Here is a 15,738-nt window from a genome sequence, read left to right as displayed (position 1 = left end):
GGCTGCAAAGTCAAAGTTTTTAACCATCACAACTCCTTAAAAATAACTCCTGAAGTTATAGGGGAATGAAAATACTCTGCATGTATGTATGTAAAAGAACTTAATAGGATAAGGACTAGAGGCCTGTAGTTCCATTGACATGGGCAATTCCCAAATAAGGAAATTTCTCTACAAATGCCAGTTATTAGCATCTTCTCTGCATCTTCATAGTTACCCAGAACAGTTGAAGATTAAACAATTGCCAAGTCAGTATCTGGCAGTGGAAGGACTTCATGAGTCTTAGGCCACTCTTTATTCACTATTCTGGGTTGACACTCTACTAAATATATAGAAAAGAAGATTAAAGGCCTGTAGCCCCAGGTCACATTCTATTAATTTGCTTTGAAATGTAGATTTTGAAAAAATATGAAAATAGCAATGTTTTGTCATCTTTTTATATTTTAGTACATATTGTGAACTCTTCACCATGATTATTTTGCCAAGTTACCACATCACCACACAAACTACAGCCAAAAAGGAGACTTCAGGAGTACAGAAGAATGCAGGATTAGAAATAATGTAGCTAAGCCTGAGTCTAAAAGGATGCTTTGTCTTCATTATCCTCCACTTCCAGTATGTGCATTTCTTTTCATCATTTAAAGAAAACGGGACTCTCATGTTACCTGGCATTTGTGAAATTCTGGAAGAAAATTATCTTATAAAATTCAAACTAAGGCTTTCAATTTTTTTACTACTTCTTATTTAATCCCCTCTTAAAAGCACTCACATTTTACAATACAATTTTGAGGTGAGGGCTATTCTATACAAAAAGGAAACTGATCTCTAAAGGTTGAGCCTTGATTATTACAAGTCTCAAATGAGACAATCACTTTTGAGAGGGTTCTTCTCATCAAATGAGATAACTTAGGCTGATCTCGAATTTTAATAATCAGTTAATAATTAATTAGCTATTGATTAATAGATACTTATATAACATATAAATGTTATGATAAATATGTAATATAACTATGTCAATACAATTAATAAAGACAACATTAAAACAAAATGACTCATTATCAAAGTCCACCATTTTGATATCTTAAAGCAAAAATTACATTAAAAATTTAAATTAATAACATACCTCTATTCCACTAATGGCACAAGAACATTCATTAAGCTCATCTGTTAGAAATGATCATCAGATTTGTAGACAACAGAAAGCATTATACAGAGATGTTCATGGATAGAGATAAAATGTAATAGCCAAGAAATGAAGTTTCTTGGTTTAAATCTAACCAAGAGAGAACATTTGGAACAAGCCACATACCAAGCATTTCCCAGTCTCTGGATGACAGGTTTCAGTATGATTGTTACAATGGCACGGCACACATGGGGCTATCAGAGGCCGGGATTCTCGGACACTGACTTCTGGAAGTTTTGCTCTATGGTATCCAGGTGCACAATCCTGTGAAGAAACAAAAAAGAAGAAAAATAGGAGTCTTATTTAGACTGCATAGTAACAGTAAAAAAAAGTATTTTCAATCAAAATAAGGAAATACTAAAACCAGTTTTAGCAGTTATTTGGTACCTGACATGAGAGTCCAGCATATCCAGGAGGACAGTCACAATTCTCTAAAAGGTATGCTACCTCTCTCTTGGAGTGCATCTCTTCAGCCTTTACTCCAATTTCCATTGAAATATTTGCAATTCTAGGAAACAGTTCAATAAGAAGTCAGAAAAAAAATAAGACTTAGGTACAAGTATCATGAAAGCAACTAGGTGATATAGGAGATAAAATGCCAGGTTTGGAGTTAGGAAGATTCATCTTCCTGAATTCAAATCTGACCTCAAGCACTTATTAATTGTATTATCCTGATACAGTCTCTTCACTCTGTTTGCCTCGTTTCCTCATCTGTAAAATGAGCTGGAAAAAGAAATGGAAAAGTATTCTAGTATCTTTGCCAAAAATACCCCAAATAGAGTCATGAAGAGTCAGATATAACTACCATAACGGAACATCACCACATCCTAAATATAAAGAGAGGTCATTAATTGAATCTACAAAAAGAGAACATCAGTCAAAGAAATTTCAAAACTTCATGGGAAGAAATGAAGCAATGTTATAAATATTATAGCCAATTTTCACAACATTGAATGAAGTTTAGTGATATTTTACTAAGGACATTTTTGTGACATGACACTGGTCAGTGCAAAATATGTGGTTTCTAAGTTCTCTCTATATGTATTTATGTGTGTGTGTGTATACACACACACACACACACACACACATATATAAATGCAAGAAAACGACATTTTGCAAATAGTGGGAAACCATAGTTTTTCTTCCTAATGTGGGAAACTTTCTTTCCCAGGGATGCAAATGAAGTTTAATAGTAAAGGTAGTGATTTAACAATTTTTTAAAATCCAAGAATTTAAGAAAACTGGAAATAAAGCTTTTTAGGGATGTTAACAGGCTGGGAGAAAAATCAAGCAAATTAAAAATTAATAGACCAATATATTAATGAAAAAAAGCAATGCTCATTCTATACTTCTCTGAAAGTTTTTCCCCCATTGTGTCCCATCTCTCTCCCCAAAATAGAGGGTAAAACAATGTCAGGAAATCTCATTATCATTGCTGCTATTGTTATTGTATTGCATTAAGAATATTTTATAATTGTGCATTATTTTTGTATATCACATCATATTTATTCACAGATTACAACAAACTTTATCTATATGTCACAAAAAAACTATTCTATCATTTCTTTGCTATCCCTTGATATGTTTTTTGCTAAAAATCCAAGACCCCAAAATAATTAGTACTTTTCCCAAGAGAGGCCGCTGGGTGACAAAGTGGATAAAGAATAGACCCTAGAGTCAAGAGGACCTGAGCTTAAATCTGGTCTTAGACACTTACTAGATATATGATTGTGGGCAACTACCTTAACTCTTGTTGCCTCTTTGTCCTCAGAGTATTTTCCCCAGGAATAGTTTAGAGTCATAGTCTTAAGCTCCATTTCTAGACTTACTTTTTAGATGACTTTCACATATATTACTATATAATTTCATGTGAAAGGGAGGGCTAATAGTCCATATTGGTTTTATGATTGAAAAGTATCATGAAAATTTAGAGTTAGAGAGTATTTAAGATAGTTTAAACTACATACTTATCCACTTCTCTTCTTTCTCCCTCAAATGCTTTACTGGTGAGGAAACTAAGGTCTCTAAGAATTAAATGGTTTTCTCAAGGTCACATAGCTAGTTGTAGAACCAGGAAGAAAGAACATACAGAAAGAAAAGCATTAAGTAAATAGAGAAGTAGAGCTGGGACTAGAGAGAATCTTTACTTCTGCTTTTAGAAGAAGAGAGATATTTGAAAGTTTAGAAGTAGCAAAAGTAAGAATACTTTACCTGCTCTGTAATAATCCTTGACCATATGAGGCCTTGATAAGAATATAATCAATGTTGCTTAGAACTGACATAAAGTCTGAATGTGTTACAGGCTTTTCAGACACAGAGTTAAAATATTTCCAAATATTCTGTGGATGAGAAATAGATTTGATCAAAGAAAAATTCACAAAAAATTCCCAGTGGCATATTCACACATAAAGAAGTATTCTTTTCATAATAATTCCCCAAAATACCCATCTGTACATATTTCTATGCCCAGAACTAGCCAAGTTTCCCCAACACAACAATCCTCACATTCAAGCTAGAGACCTTCCTCTTGCCCATTTCTGTGCCCTAATGACCATCACACCATGAAAAGAATGCAAGAATCCTTTACTACTGAACCTAATTAAAATGAACTTAGCCTCCTTTGAGGCTATAAACTTTAAACCAATTTCCAGACACCTCCCTAGTCCCATAGTGTTCATAGTTCATGAAAGATACTCCTATTTTTTATATTTCCTATTATATTTACCAACTAATTAAATTAATAATAGTTATACATTTATCAAAGAAATTAAGGAAAACAATTATTTTATTTACCTCCTTCATGTCTACTTCTTGTTCCTTTCTCACTCCATTCTCTGGAGCAGGGATATTCATGTAAATGACAAGTTTACTGGTGCGGCCACCCTTTATCAGAATCTGCGGCTCTAAGTTGTAAGTCCCAATACCATCTGATGAATAAAAAGCCACTGTGTACTTTAGTTTTCCACCATAGGCCATGAGCTGTTCAAAAAGTAAATTGTTATATTTATTTCTGTAAAAGAGCATTGACTTAAAAATATTTCACTTTAAGGTTCCTGTCATTAGTTTTTACATTTACAATAAAATCTTATGTAGCTATTCATAAAATGAATGATATTATTTCTCTCTATCTCTCAACTATCAGACATTAAAAAGCATGCAATATTCAATCCCCAGTATTTCCTAGAGTTTAAAAATTTGCCTTCTTTCTTCTAAACTTTCTTCTCCAAATGTTCTTTTTTTGAATGAACTTGACAAGGACCATTAAACATACATTTTTTTTTTCACGCAAAAGAAATATAGAAAAAAAGGATTGAATAAAAAACCATGTCTCTATTACAAACTTAGCCTTTCTTTTTAGAATACTCCACATGAAGTATTATACAACTGCAGAGGAAAATAATTTTTTAGAAAAAGTGCTAATGAACATTTAGTTATACTTTATAACTAAATTTTAATTATAAGATTGGGAACAAAAAATTTAAGATACAAACAACTATATAAAGGAATTTCCCCCTTCTCTTCCTGATTAATCATAAATGGCAAGACTAGGTATAGCAATGATTCATCTGGATGACATCTTAAAAGGCAGACAGCAGAACTGTCTCAAAATAAAAGTTACTAAGTAATAATCAATTTTCAAATTTCTTTGATTCTGAAAAGTATTTTCTTGGAAGAATTTTATTTGCACTTATTCTAAATGCTTTCTTTATGTTTTACATGCATCTGAGATCTGAATATAATCTAAATTTGAATACTACTTTTAAAGAATAGTAGGAAAGAATAAAACAAGTATTTATTAAGTGTCTTCTATGTGCCGTACACTGTCGATACTCGCTTTACAAACACTGTATCATTTGAACCTCAAGACAATTCTATTATCATCATCTCCATTTTATGGTTTTGGAAATTGTCAAAGGTTAAATGACTTATCCAAAGTTACACAGGTAATAAGTATTTGAGCCTGGATTGGAATTCAGGTCTTCCTTGAAATCTAGCACTTTAATCTTCAGTGCTTCTGGATAGAAATTATCAGGTAGTTTCATCCAAAAGATACTAGAAATAAAAATTGATTAACTTTGATGATGTTTTTAAATTTTAATTCAGGACTCTTGGTGGTATATCGTATGTTTTTTAAAAAAAAAAAAAGATCCATCAGGCTAAAGAGGAAAAAATTATATTTTCTTAATTTATGTCATCTAATTATACCTATCTATTCAATTTTAAATTATCTTCTCTGCCCTCAAGAAAATTAATGTTGTCTTTGAATGTCATCACTTACCTGATCTCCCAAAAATTGATCAGGTAGCCTCCAGTAAAAAGGTTCTGAATTCACATGTTCTCTAACAATCTCGGCATCCAATAAAATCTCAGGGTGCTGGTAATATACTCCCTCTATTGTTCCCTCAAGGTTGCTTTGGGAAACTACACGCAGAATAGATTGATCTGGGGTGAGGGTTATCTATATATCACAAGGGGAAAAAAAGCCACTTGATTGCAAGTACTAATGAATAATGTATATGAATTTCAAGGACAGAAAAAAGTTTTACAAATAAATAAATGAACAGTAAGATAGAAGACAACTAATTTTTCATTTTAGTATGTGGAGAGATTGCTTATTTAACATAAACATAATGATTAAAATTCTTGAAAATACTTCATGCTGTTACACCTATAAATTGTCATATCAATAATTATCAGTTATATGACCTAAGTGTGAAGAACTAAAAAATGAAATCTTAAAATCACATTTTAACATTTTTTACTTGTACCATCATGATTTATCTCACTTGTTAACAAGCAAGAAAATGTAATGGGTTGGAATCATAAAAATCCATTCAATTCAACAAGCAATCATTAAGCCAGGTACTGTATTAGGTGCTGGAGGTACCAAAGAAAGCTTTTACCCCCAAGAAGCTTAAATTTTACTGGAGAAAAACAACATATACACGAATTTTAAAAATACAAAATACAAATGTGATGAAGTGATTTGAGTAAAACTCACAACAGGGTGAAGGAGGTGAAGTCTCTTGAAAAAGATGGCATTAAAATGAGTCTTAAAAGGAGCTAGGATTGCAATAGGAGAAATAAGAAGGGAGAATATTCCCTGGATAGAAAGGAACAAGGTGCTAAAGCATGGAGGAAGGAGATAAAATGTTGCAAATAGAAAAGAGCAAACATGCTGTTAGAATGTAGAGTATACAAGGAAGTCAAGACAAATAAGCAAAATAGATTGGAAAAGACTGTGAAGAGCTTCAAATGCTAAATTTAGAAGTTTGTATTTCATCCTAGAGAAAATAAAGGTATTGAAGCTTCTTGAATGATTTGAGATGTTTGCTTGCATGAGGGAGGTTTTGATGTGAATAGAGGGAAATGTTAGATATGAGAAATGTTGAGAAGCTAGAAAAAATTTGGCAACTTTTTAGATAGCTTTAGTGCAACTTAATGGTTCATGGTCATAAACTTAAATGACTAAAAGAAATCCTCCTCAACAGAAATAGGGAAATAAGGAGGTTACAATGAGAAAGATAAAAATTTTATTTTGGATACAGTTAGAATGAAATGCCTATGAGATAAATAGGGATGTCCAGCAGACAGTTAGTATAAAAAAAACTGGAGTTCACAGGAGAAATGAACTGTGGGAGTTATATACATAGAAATTATGATAAAAACAATGAAAAAAGAATATATACAGAGACAAAGAGGAGAAGATTTAGGGCAGATCCCTGGAATATCCCCTCAGTGACAGAGCAGGATATAGCTTCACCAAAGAGAATGAGACAGTTATGAATATTACTATAAGAATATCTCAAAAACCTAAGGAGGCAAAAATATTAATAGAGTCAATCAAGAGGTCAATAGTGCCAAATGCAAGGGAGAAGGCAAGAAGTATTAGAACTGAGAAAAAATGTCATAATGTTTTTAACTTAGAAAGGATCTTAGAGATGATCTATTCAATCTAATTTTCATCCAATTGCTGAACATTATAGATGATGAAATAAGTAAACCTAGTGATTAAATAACTTGTGATGCTGTGAGTTAGTAGCTAAAATCTTGTTCTACAATTTTCCAGCTCAGAGTTTTTCTGACATACTTTATTGTTTCTTTTCTGTTTCTTCTTATGTCCACTGTCCATTATGAGAAGAGCAACTTTTAATGAGTCTAACATCAAATGTCAAGTCTCTGAGAGTGGTCTTGACAAAATAATAAGATTTAATTTACCAGCCTTGACAACTCTGCATGATTATTATTTCTGCTATGAAAAAAGCTGGAAAAGTAGAAAATTGTTACCAATGTATATTAAACTATAAAATTCAAATGTAAAGTTATATTACTTACAGGGATTCTAACATATCCTTCTAATTCTGAACAGAGGCGTGTCATTCCAAAACAGAAACAAGGAGAGCAGCCCAAAGGATTATCACTGTGGAGTGCAAAGGTTCCCATCTTACATTCACTGCAGTGAAGACCAAACACATTTTCCTAAGGAAGAAAGAAAAAGATTCAAACTTTTTTTATTCTGAGAATGGGAAACTCTTTCCAAAAACATTATATGCATAAAGTGTATAAACTCAAAGAGTATAAAGTCAAAGACAATATCAAGCAACTAAAGTTTTCAAACTCAAGAGCACATGCATGACTTTCTATGAGTTTTTATAGATATTTTTACAAATATAGTTCAATATGCAAGATGAACTCAAAATCCAAAAAAACAAATGTTTATGATTCTTTCATATATGCCAAAATAATAAAATATCCAGCATTTACATAAAGTTTTGTAAAGAGCTTTACACATATTTCTTTTGATCCTCAGAACAATCCTGGGAGATGATTGCTGTTATGATGGCTATTTTATAGATGAGGAAATTGAGGCAGAGGTTAAGTGGTTTGCCCCAAGTTAGACAGCTAATAAGTATCTGAGACTAGATTTGAAAGCAGTTCTTCCTGCTTCAAATGTAATACTCTATCCATTGTATCATCATACTGCCTAAAAATGAATTTCAGAACTCCAAATAAAAATTAGGTCATCCTTATCCCAGACTAATTTCACATTAAATTCACAGCACTCTATTAAATATGTCATTAAAGTGGAGATAAAAGATTCTAAAAGAAAATTAAAGCCTTACAAATAAGCACAGATTCAGTTGTTGAGATATTCACCAATAAGATCAATGAAGGAAAATGTAAAGGAAAAAAAAAAAACTTTTTCCCTTTTCTGAAATTGGCTAAGTATTCACTTTTGTGTGTGTATGTGTGTGTGTAAGAGAGAAAGAGAGAGGCAGAGAGACAGAGAGACAGACAGAGAGAATATATATACATATATATATCTATATATAATCTTCTAAATAATTTGTCTTGGAAAAGATAAATCAAGTTCTTTCTCTATTAAAAAAAGTTATTTTTCCTACTATCATTTCCCATTTTTCTTTCTTCTAGGTATTCATGGTGACATTCTTTTCGCTTTTCTCTTTCTTAGCAAATATTTATTGCATCCTCTCCATACAAGGTCTTGTAGAAGGTACTGGGCATCCATAATAAAAAATAAGATGTATATATATGCTCCATTACCTGAAGGAGCTGATAGACTTACATTGGGGATAGCACATGTACCTAAATAAATAAATGTAAGAAAATCTGAAGTAAAAGATCCCTAATATCTACAAGGATTTAAACACTTGTTAGCACCAAAATATAACCATGAAGGAAGCTAAGAATTGAGAGGCAGAGACAGGAGACAATATATTCAAGAGAATGATAGAGGTTGGGAAACAGTTAATGGTCCAGTTTGCCTTGAATATACAGTGAGTTTTTTAAAATGATAAGAACACCATATATATCAGGAATTAAGACTTTCTATGAATTTTTTAAAAGACAAAATTAGTTTTGACATTTTTTAACCTCATAAGAAAAAGTAGAATTTTATAACAAATAAAATATGATTTCAAACTATCAAATTAAAAAAATACATTGCTGGTGGAGTTGTGAAAGAATCCAGCCATTCTGGAGAGCAATCTGGAATTATGCCCAAAAAGTTATCGAACTGTGCATACCCTTTGACCCATCAGTACTACTACTGGGCTTATATCCCAAAGAAATACTAAAGAGCGGAAAGAGGCCTATATGTGCCAAAATGTTTGTGGCAGCTCTATTTGTTGTAGCTAGAAACTGGAAGATTAATGGATGTCCATCAGTTGGAAAATGGTTGGGTAAATTATGGTATATGAAGGTTATGGAATACTATTGCTCTGTAAGAAATGACCAGCAGGAGGAATTGGAGAGACTTACATCAACTGATACTGAGTGAAATGAGCAGAACCAGAAGATCACTATACACTTCAACAACAATACTGTATGAAGATGTATTCTGATGGAAGTGGAAACCTTCAACATAAAGAAGATCCAACTCACTTCCAGTTGATCAATGATGGACAGAAACAACTACACCCAGAGAAGGAACACTGGGAAGCGAATGTAAATTGTTAGCACTAATATCTGTCTGCCCAGGTTACATGTACCTTCGGAATCTAATGCTTATTATGCAACAAGAAAATGGTATTTACACACATGTATTGTATCTAGGTTATATTGTAACACATGTAAAATGTATGGGATTGCCTGTCATCGGGGGGGAGGGAGTAGAGGGAGGGGGAGATAATTTGAAAAAATGAATACAAGGGATAATATTATAAAAAATATATATAATAAAAAAATAAATTAAAAAAAATAAATAAATAAATTTTTTTAAAAAAGCATCCCTACTGAACAAAAAAGGTAAAAATAGTTAGCTAAATATGATAGTTTTTTCACTTTTCTAATCAAATATCCACTAATATCTACTAATTTCTTCAGTTCTAGGCCAGCACATGTAATGTAATATAATCACATAAGCATTATTCAACTGCAAATCTTCTTGGCACTCTGGGTAATCTATTTTATTCTTTTATACTCAAAACAGATTAGTGACTCAGCCAAATGGAACAAATGAGAAGTCACTTTGTGTTGTTCAGACTGGTACTGTCAACTCTGACTATTGTTAGAAACCATCAAAATCCCATTTAAAGAAGACAGCCATTGTTCTGTCAAAATGCCCATTGAGTTTAAGGTTATTGAGGACTCAACATTAACATTAAACAGGACTCACAAGTTACTGCTGACTTTTCTATCATGAGTTGCCCCTGAGGGAAAAGTTTCAAAGTATGTGGTTGATTTGAAATGCGGGAGAGAAAGAAATATGAAATTGGAATAAGGGAAAGAAATAGAAATTTGTTTATGGAGAATACCTTGCAAAAACAAGTGCCACTTTCTTCTTCACAGCTACAAACACCTTGCTTCTCATCACACGTTTCTGCTTTTGTCCCACTTATTTCACAGTCACAGGACACACAATCTGGGTAGTCTCGGAAACCTAAAGCACACTCATTGCAGCTTTGTCCTCCATATTTATCTTTACAGGAGCATTGGCCAGTTGATAAATCACACTGATGACTAGTTGATCCTATGCTACTGCAATTGCAAGCCTAAAGAAAACACAATTGAACTTATTTTGGTTTTAAGTTCTCATAATGTATGTTTTATGGAAGTTACTTTGATGTTGTTCTTATTTGTTTTTGAGTTCTCCTAAAGTATGTATAAGTACTAGAGGAAAGTCCCAAAGAAGGGGAAAAACCTTATCCTATTATTCTCCTATAGCATCACTCTGCACTCTCTATAAAGATTCCAGAGACTATTCCTTGACAATTTGTGGCTCTTCTGGACTCAATCTCATGTCCCTAATATTGTGATTAATTTGTAGCAGAGGTATTTTTAGTGTTAAAATATGACAAGTTGTTGACTGAGTGATTGACAAAAAAATCACCTTATTCACTTATTCACAAATTTCCTTTGTTTTTAAAACAGAGTAAGCTTAGTAGACCAAATTGTAAGTATGTTCATATAGTATATAAATCTCAGTAAGCTGCCATTTCACTAATCTCTGGAAAGCAATCTATTTTAACTATAACAGATTAGGTAAGAATTTAGTGTTTTGAAGAAGCAAATATCTTCAAGATGAAGTATTTTATATTACTTTTCACGTGAACAAATAGATTCACTGCATAATTATATCTAAAATGGTATTAAAATACATAGTATTCATATTATGAACTGAAAATCCTTAGTAATACACCAAAAAGAAACTGAACAATCCAATTACTGTTTTGCTCAATCATTTCAGTCATGTCTCATTTTTTATGACTCCATTTAAGGTTTTCTGGACAAACATAGTGGAGTAGTTTACCATTTCCTTCTCCAGTTCATTTTATAGTGGAGGAAACAGGAATACAGGGTTAAGTGACTTGAACAGAGTCACACAGATGGTAGATATCTGAGGTCAAATTGAATTCAGGTATTCCTTACTCTGGCACACTTTCTACAGTATCAGTTGCCATTAATTATGTTAGATGTTCAAAAATGTTGTGAGGTACATAGAATCGATCACAAAACTCTTTGGGAGCAGGGAAACATGATAGCCTCAATGTCCACAATAAGATCTTACCAAAATACAAAGAGAGAATGAATTAGTTGTAGGGTTTTTTTGTTTGTTTGTTTTCTTCCTTCTTATATATTCCTGAAAGCTAAGTTGACTTAAAAACATATATATCTTAAAATATTTAACTTTAATTAAGAATAAATTTTAAAATGACAATAAATTTTAATTAAAATAATTTAATTTTAATTGAATTAAAATATTTAGTGAATTAAATACTTAATAAATAAAGCTAAACAATATTCAAAACTCCAATAGTAAACATTTTTTGAGATTAAGAAAAGGAAGGCTTTAAATGCATGTTATAATCATGATATCAAGTGAGAAACACAATTTCAAAATGAACATTCTAAAATTTTTTTTCCTTTTAATTTAATTGGCTCTAGCCATCACTAAGTACCTTGCATCCTAGTTTAGGATCATGTCCCCAGTAACCATCCTCACAGCTTTCACACTTTAAACCTTGAGAATGAGGAGGGCAGATGCATTCCCCGGATTCTGAATCACAGGTATTCTGAGTATGAGGACAGTTACAAGCTGAAATAAGAAAAAAAAATTATTTTCCCTCCCAAGTGAGGATTTGAAGGGTTAACTATTTAATGAAAATGAAAAAAAATTTTAAAGCACTTTTATTTAATAAATTTTATTTATTTTATTTAATAATTTAATAATTGAATAATCTTAACAATCTAGTATGGTGGTTTCCTAAAATGGAACCCATATAATTGATTTTCTCCACTTTCAAAGGACTCCTCTGAAAGATATGCTTGGGTCAGTCCTCAAGGTCAAGGAGATATTCATTGGGAAGGATATTATGAAAACAAGAGAAAAAAGGAAAAAAAGGTAGAAAAAGAGAAACAAATTGAAGAGAGTTTTAGTTGGCAAATGATTCATATGATTTATATGAAAATGATTCACAAAGATCCAAAGGAAGTTGTGATGATTGGTGGAACCTGTTTGAACACGAGAATGAAGGAAAAAAGATAATGTAAAATTGGAAATGGAATCAGGAGAAGTTGAAGAGAAGTCAAAGACTAGGATGAAGCATGCTGGTCTTTGAGGAACAAATTTAGAAACCATTATTCTATTACATTACTTTTTATTCATTCTATCTATTATCTTTTCAAAGTTATGTCATACAGCCAAAATCAATGAAGTTTTGCATTTTCACTAAACAAAATACATATTGCCAAAATTCTTCCAAAGACTGAGATGTAAAATATAAAATAATTGATGAAGTTCATCAGTCATGTCTTCTGAGGTCCCTTCCCATTCTAATCTTTATGGTCCTATGATCCACTTAGCAGAAATCATTACTATAATTTTCAAATATGTAGGACAATTTCAAACTTTTATTTTAAAATGAGTCCTTCTATATAACATATTGGGAAATCTTAGTGTTTTCAAAATTTCAAACTATTGCATACAGCAAAGACCCAATTGTTTGACACTAGTTTTTCTCTGGTAATACTATATAACTTTGAATCCTGCAACACTAATATCTTAGAATAAGTAAATTTAGAGAAGTCTGAAAGGACAATGAAATTTTTTAACCAGTGATGATTGCTATATAAAATGCAATGATAAGAAATATTATTAGTGATAATTTTTGGAAAAGTTGGCAGGCTATTCATGTAGTGACAATGAGAGACAACTGCTGTAAAGGTGATAAGGCTACAGTGATACTCAAATTTAAAAAGTATGGAAAGAGGAAGAGGAAGAGTTATAAAATATTGAGTAGATTCTCTATAAAAGTTAGGGGAATAGGTGAATAACTGTTACCAAATATGAAAAGGAAATGCAGGAGACATTTCAGTATTGGTGGAACACGAACACAACTCACTGATAATCATAACTCCAACAAAATATAAATATGAAACATATGTTATAAATAAGGGGGAAGAGACTCAATTCCACTATGTTCTTATATGATTAAACTTTGATTCATTAATTTTATATACAAAAATTAGATGGCATATGTAAATAAGAAAGGCTAACTTTTTTTGGTAGCATTAATTCTGCAAGTATTTATTAGTGCTCACTATATGAAAGACCTAGCTGCTAACTGAACAGACCACGCATTGGCTATCACTTCCTTAAGTGCTTAAAACTCTTTATGTGATACATACAATGTCAGTAAAACATCACATATTTCTAAAAATGTTTAAAAGAGGTACCTAAGTAATTTCCCATCCCTGTTTTCAACACAATTTTGTTTCCTCACAGGATGTGTTTTAGAAGGGGCAGATAATGCTAAGCTACTAAGAAGTAGGCATTCGTTTTGGGAATTTACAAAATCTATAATTTTCAATCATTAATATAGGTGTGTTCAAAAAATTAAAAGTATGAAATAAAGATTAAACCAAAGCTGTTATATAAACTGTTTAGGATTGCTTAATCTTAATAAATTATTATGATTACTTAATCTAATGGGTTATTATGCTTACTTAATCTGAATAACCTTTTCTCTCTAGTATTCCTAATTCTTCCCAAGAAATTTTTCCTTGGCTCCTAAAGAAACTTAAAAACTTTTGTTGGAAAGTATGCTTAGCATAAAAAACACATAAAAACGACAATAGAATAGAGTACTTACGTGTGCAGCTGCCATCTTGATATGCATAAAAGCCATGAGCACATTGGTCACATTTTTGCCCAGCAACTCCTGGCACACAGTAACATTGCCCCTCATCACTACAGTTTTCAGACACTGAACCTAACTGGCTACAGTTGCAGAGCAGACAACCAAGTCCTGTGTTCAAACCATAAAAGCCATTCTGTTCAAGAAAGCAAAGGAAAAAATATATAAGAACAAAAACATTGCTAAGGAAATTTATACAAGGCATTTCAAAAATCTTAGTATAGTAATATAAACAGGATGTTTCAAAAGTTAACTTTTTGGAACATACAGGTATATCTTCTGGAATTAACAAAACTTCTTTCAAAATAGTTTGCTTAATAATTTGACCTGCAAAATACTTTAATAATGTTCAATACGTTTCGATATGCATATTTAATCATAAATAACATTAATTATTGATATTTAAGTGAATAAAATCACACATAATGTAAATTTAAATATATCTAACATCCTAAAACTATTTTACAGGTCAAATACATAAGCTTTATCAATAATATAGAATCAAATATATTAATCAAGTCCACTTTAACACTTTTAGGGAGTTAAAAAATGCTATACTAACAACTGCTCCTTCCTCACTCTATACACACACACCACACACACACACACATATCACTGTTTAATAACAGAAAAAGATTTGGTTGGGAACATAAAATTATTTTAACTCTATTTCAATTCCATTTTGTCCACATTTCTTACCAAGCATTGATCACAATTTTGTCCCACAACATTTGGCTTGCATTCGCAGAGACCAGTCTCGTGATGGCAAACACTGGAAAGAGAACTGCTTCCATGGCATGAACAAGCTAACATGTTACCCAAAAATGAAATAGAAAATTCATTACAAGGACTTAAGAAGTTCATCCTTCTCCATGATAAAAATCTTTACATAGGTACACATAGCACATTTCACTGAGTTGTACACCCAATCTACACTTATACTTTCAAAACATACTTCTCCCATGACAGTTACAGCATCATTATTTTTCTTTTGACAAAGTTTGCATTTTAGCAATTCTACAATTCAAAATCACTTCTCTCCACCCTTCCCCATTACAATCTTACTTCAAAATTGCACATAAAAATATCACTGTCACACTATAAGTTTGCCCACCCCTCACCATGATATATTAATAAAATACTTCTTTTATTGGCTTTTCCTAGGTCATCTATCTGCAATAATTTTAAAGTCAAAGAAAGAGAACTGTATGTATTCACTGACAAGGGCTTTGTAAATGCTGTTAACAGTACTAATTTAACAGGATTTATCTCTCTTTTTTGTAACATAAAGTCACATTCACTTTTTTTTTCAGTTTAATTAACATCCTCAGTTTTTTTTTTTTAGCATCCATCCTCCATCATGTTGAGTCAGTGTCATAACATACATAACCCTCCCTT

At 31.8% G+C, this 15,738-nt stretch overlaps 1 protein-coding gene across 3 annotated transcripts in view; it reads right to left on the bottom strand.

The window, feature by feature from the left end:
* LAMA1 (laminin subunit alpha 1) overlaps positions 1 to 15,738 on the bottom strand; it is a 188,870-nt gene that overhangs the window by 78,429 nt on the left and 94,703 nt on the right. For all 3 annotated transcript variants that reach the window (XM_074275272.1, XM_074275281.1, XM_074275290.1), the window contains 10 exons: positions 15,040 to 15,146; positions 14,296 to 14,476; positions 12,103 to 12,239; positions 10,459 to 10,695; positions 7,517 to 7,660; positions 5,460 to 5,639; positions 3,974 to 4,159; positions 3,392 to 3,519; positions 1,568 to 1,688; positions 1,307 to 1,444 (listed from right to left, as the gene is read on the bottom strand). In XM_074275272.1, the coding sequence (XP_074131373.1) occupies positions 1,307 to 1,444; positions 1,568 to 1,688; positions 3,392 to 3,519; positions 3,974 to 4,159; positions 5,460 to 5,639; positions 7,517 to 7,660; positions 10,459 to 10,695; positions 12,103 to 12,239; positions 14,296 to 14,476; positions 15,040 to 15,146 (1,559 nt within the window). The remainder of the gene's footprint in view (positions 1 to 1,306; positions 1,445 to 1,567; positions 1,689 to 3,391; positions 3,520 to 3,973; positions 4,160 to 5,459; positions 5,640 to 7,516; positions 7,661 to 10,458; positions 10,696 to 12,102; positions 12,240 to 14,295; positions 14,477 to 15,039; positions 15,147 to 15,738) is intronic.

This window comes from Sminthopsis crassicaudata, chromosome 1, assembly GCF_048593235.1.
Source record: "Sminthopsis crassicaudata isolate SCR6 chromosome 1, ASM4859323v1, whole genome shotgun sequence".
Lineage (NCBI taxonomy): Eukaryota > Metazoa > Chordata > Mammalia > Dasyuromorphia > Dasyuridae > Sminthopsis > Sminthopsis crassicaudata.
This window is presented reverse-complemented; position numbering and strand designations above follow the sequence as displayed.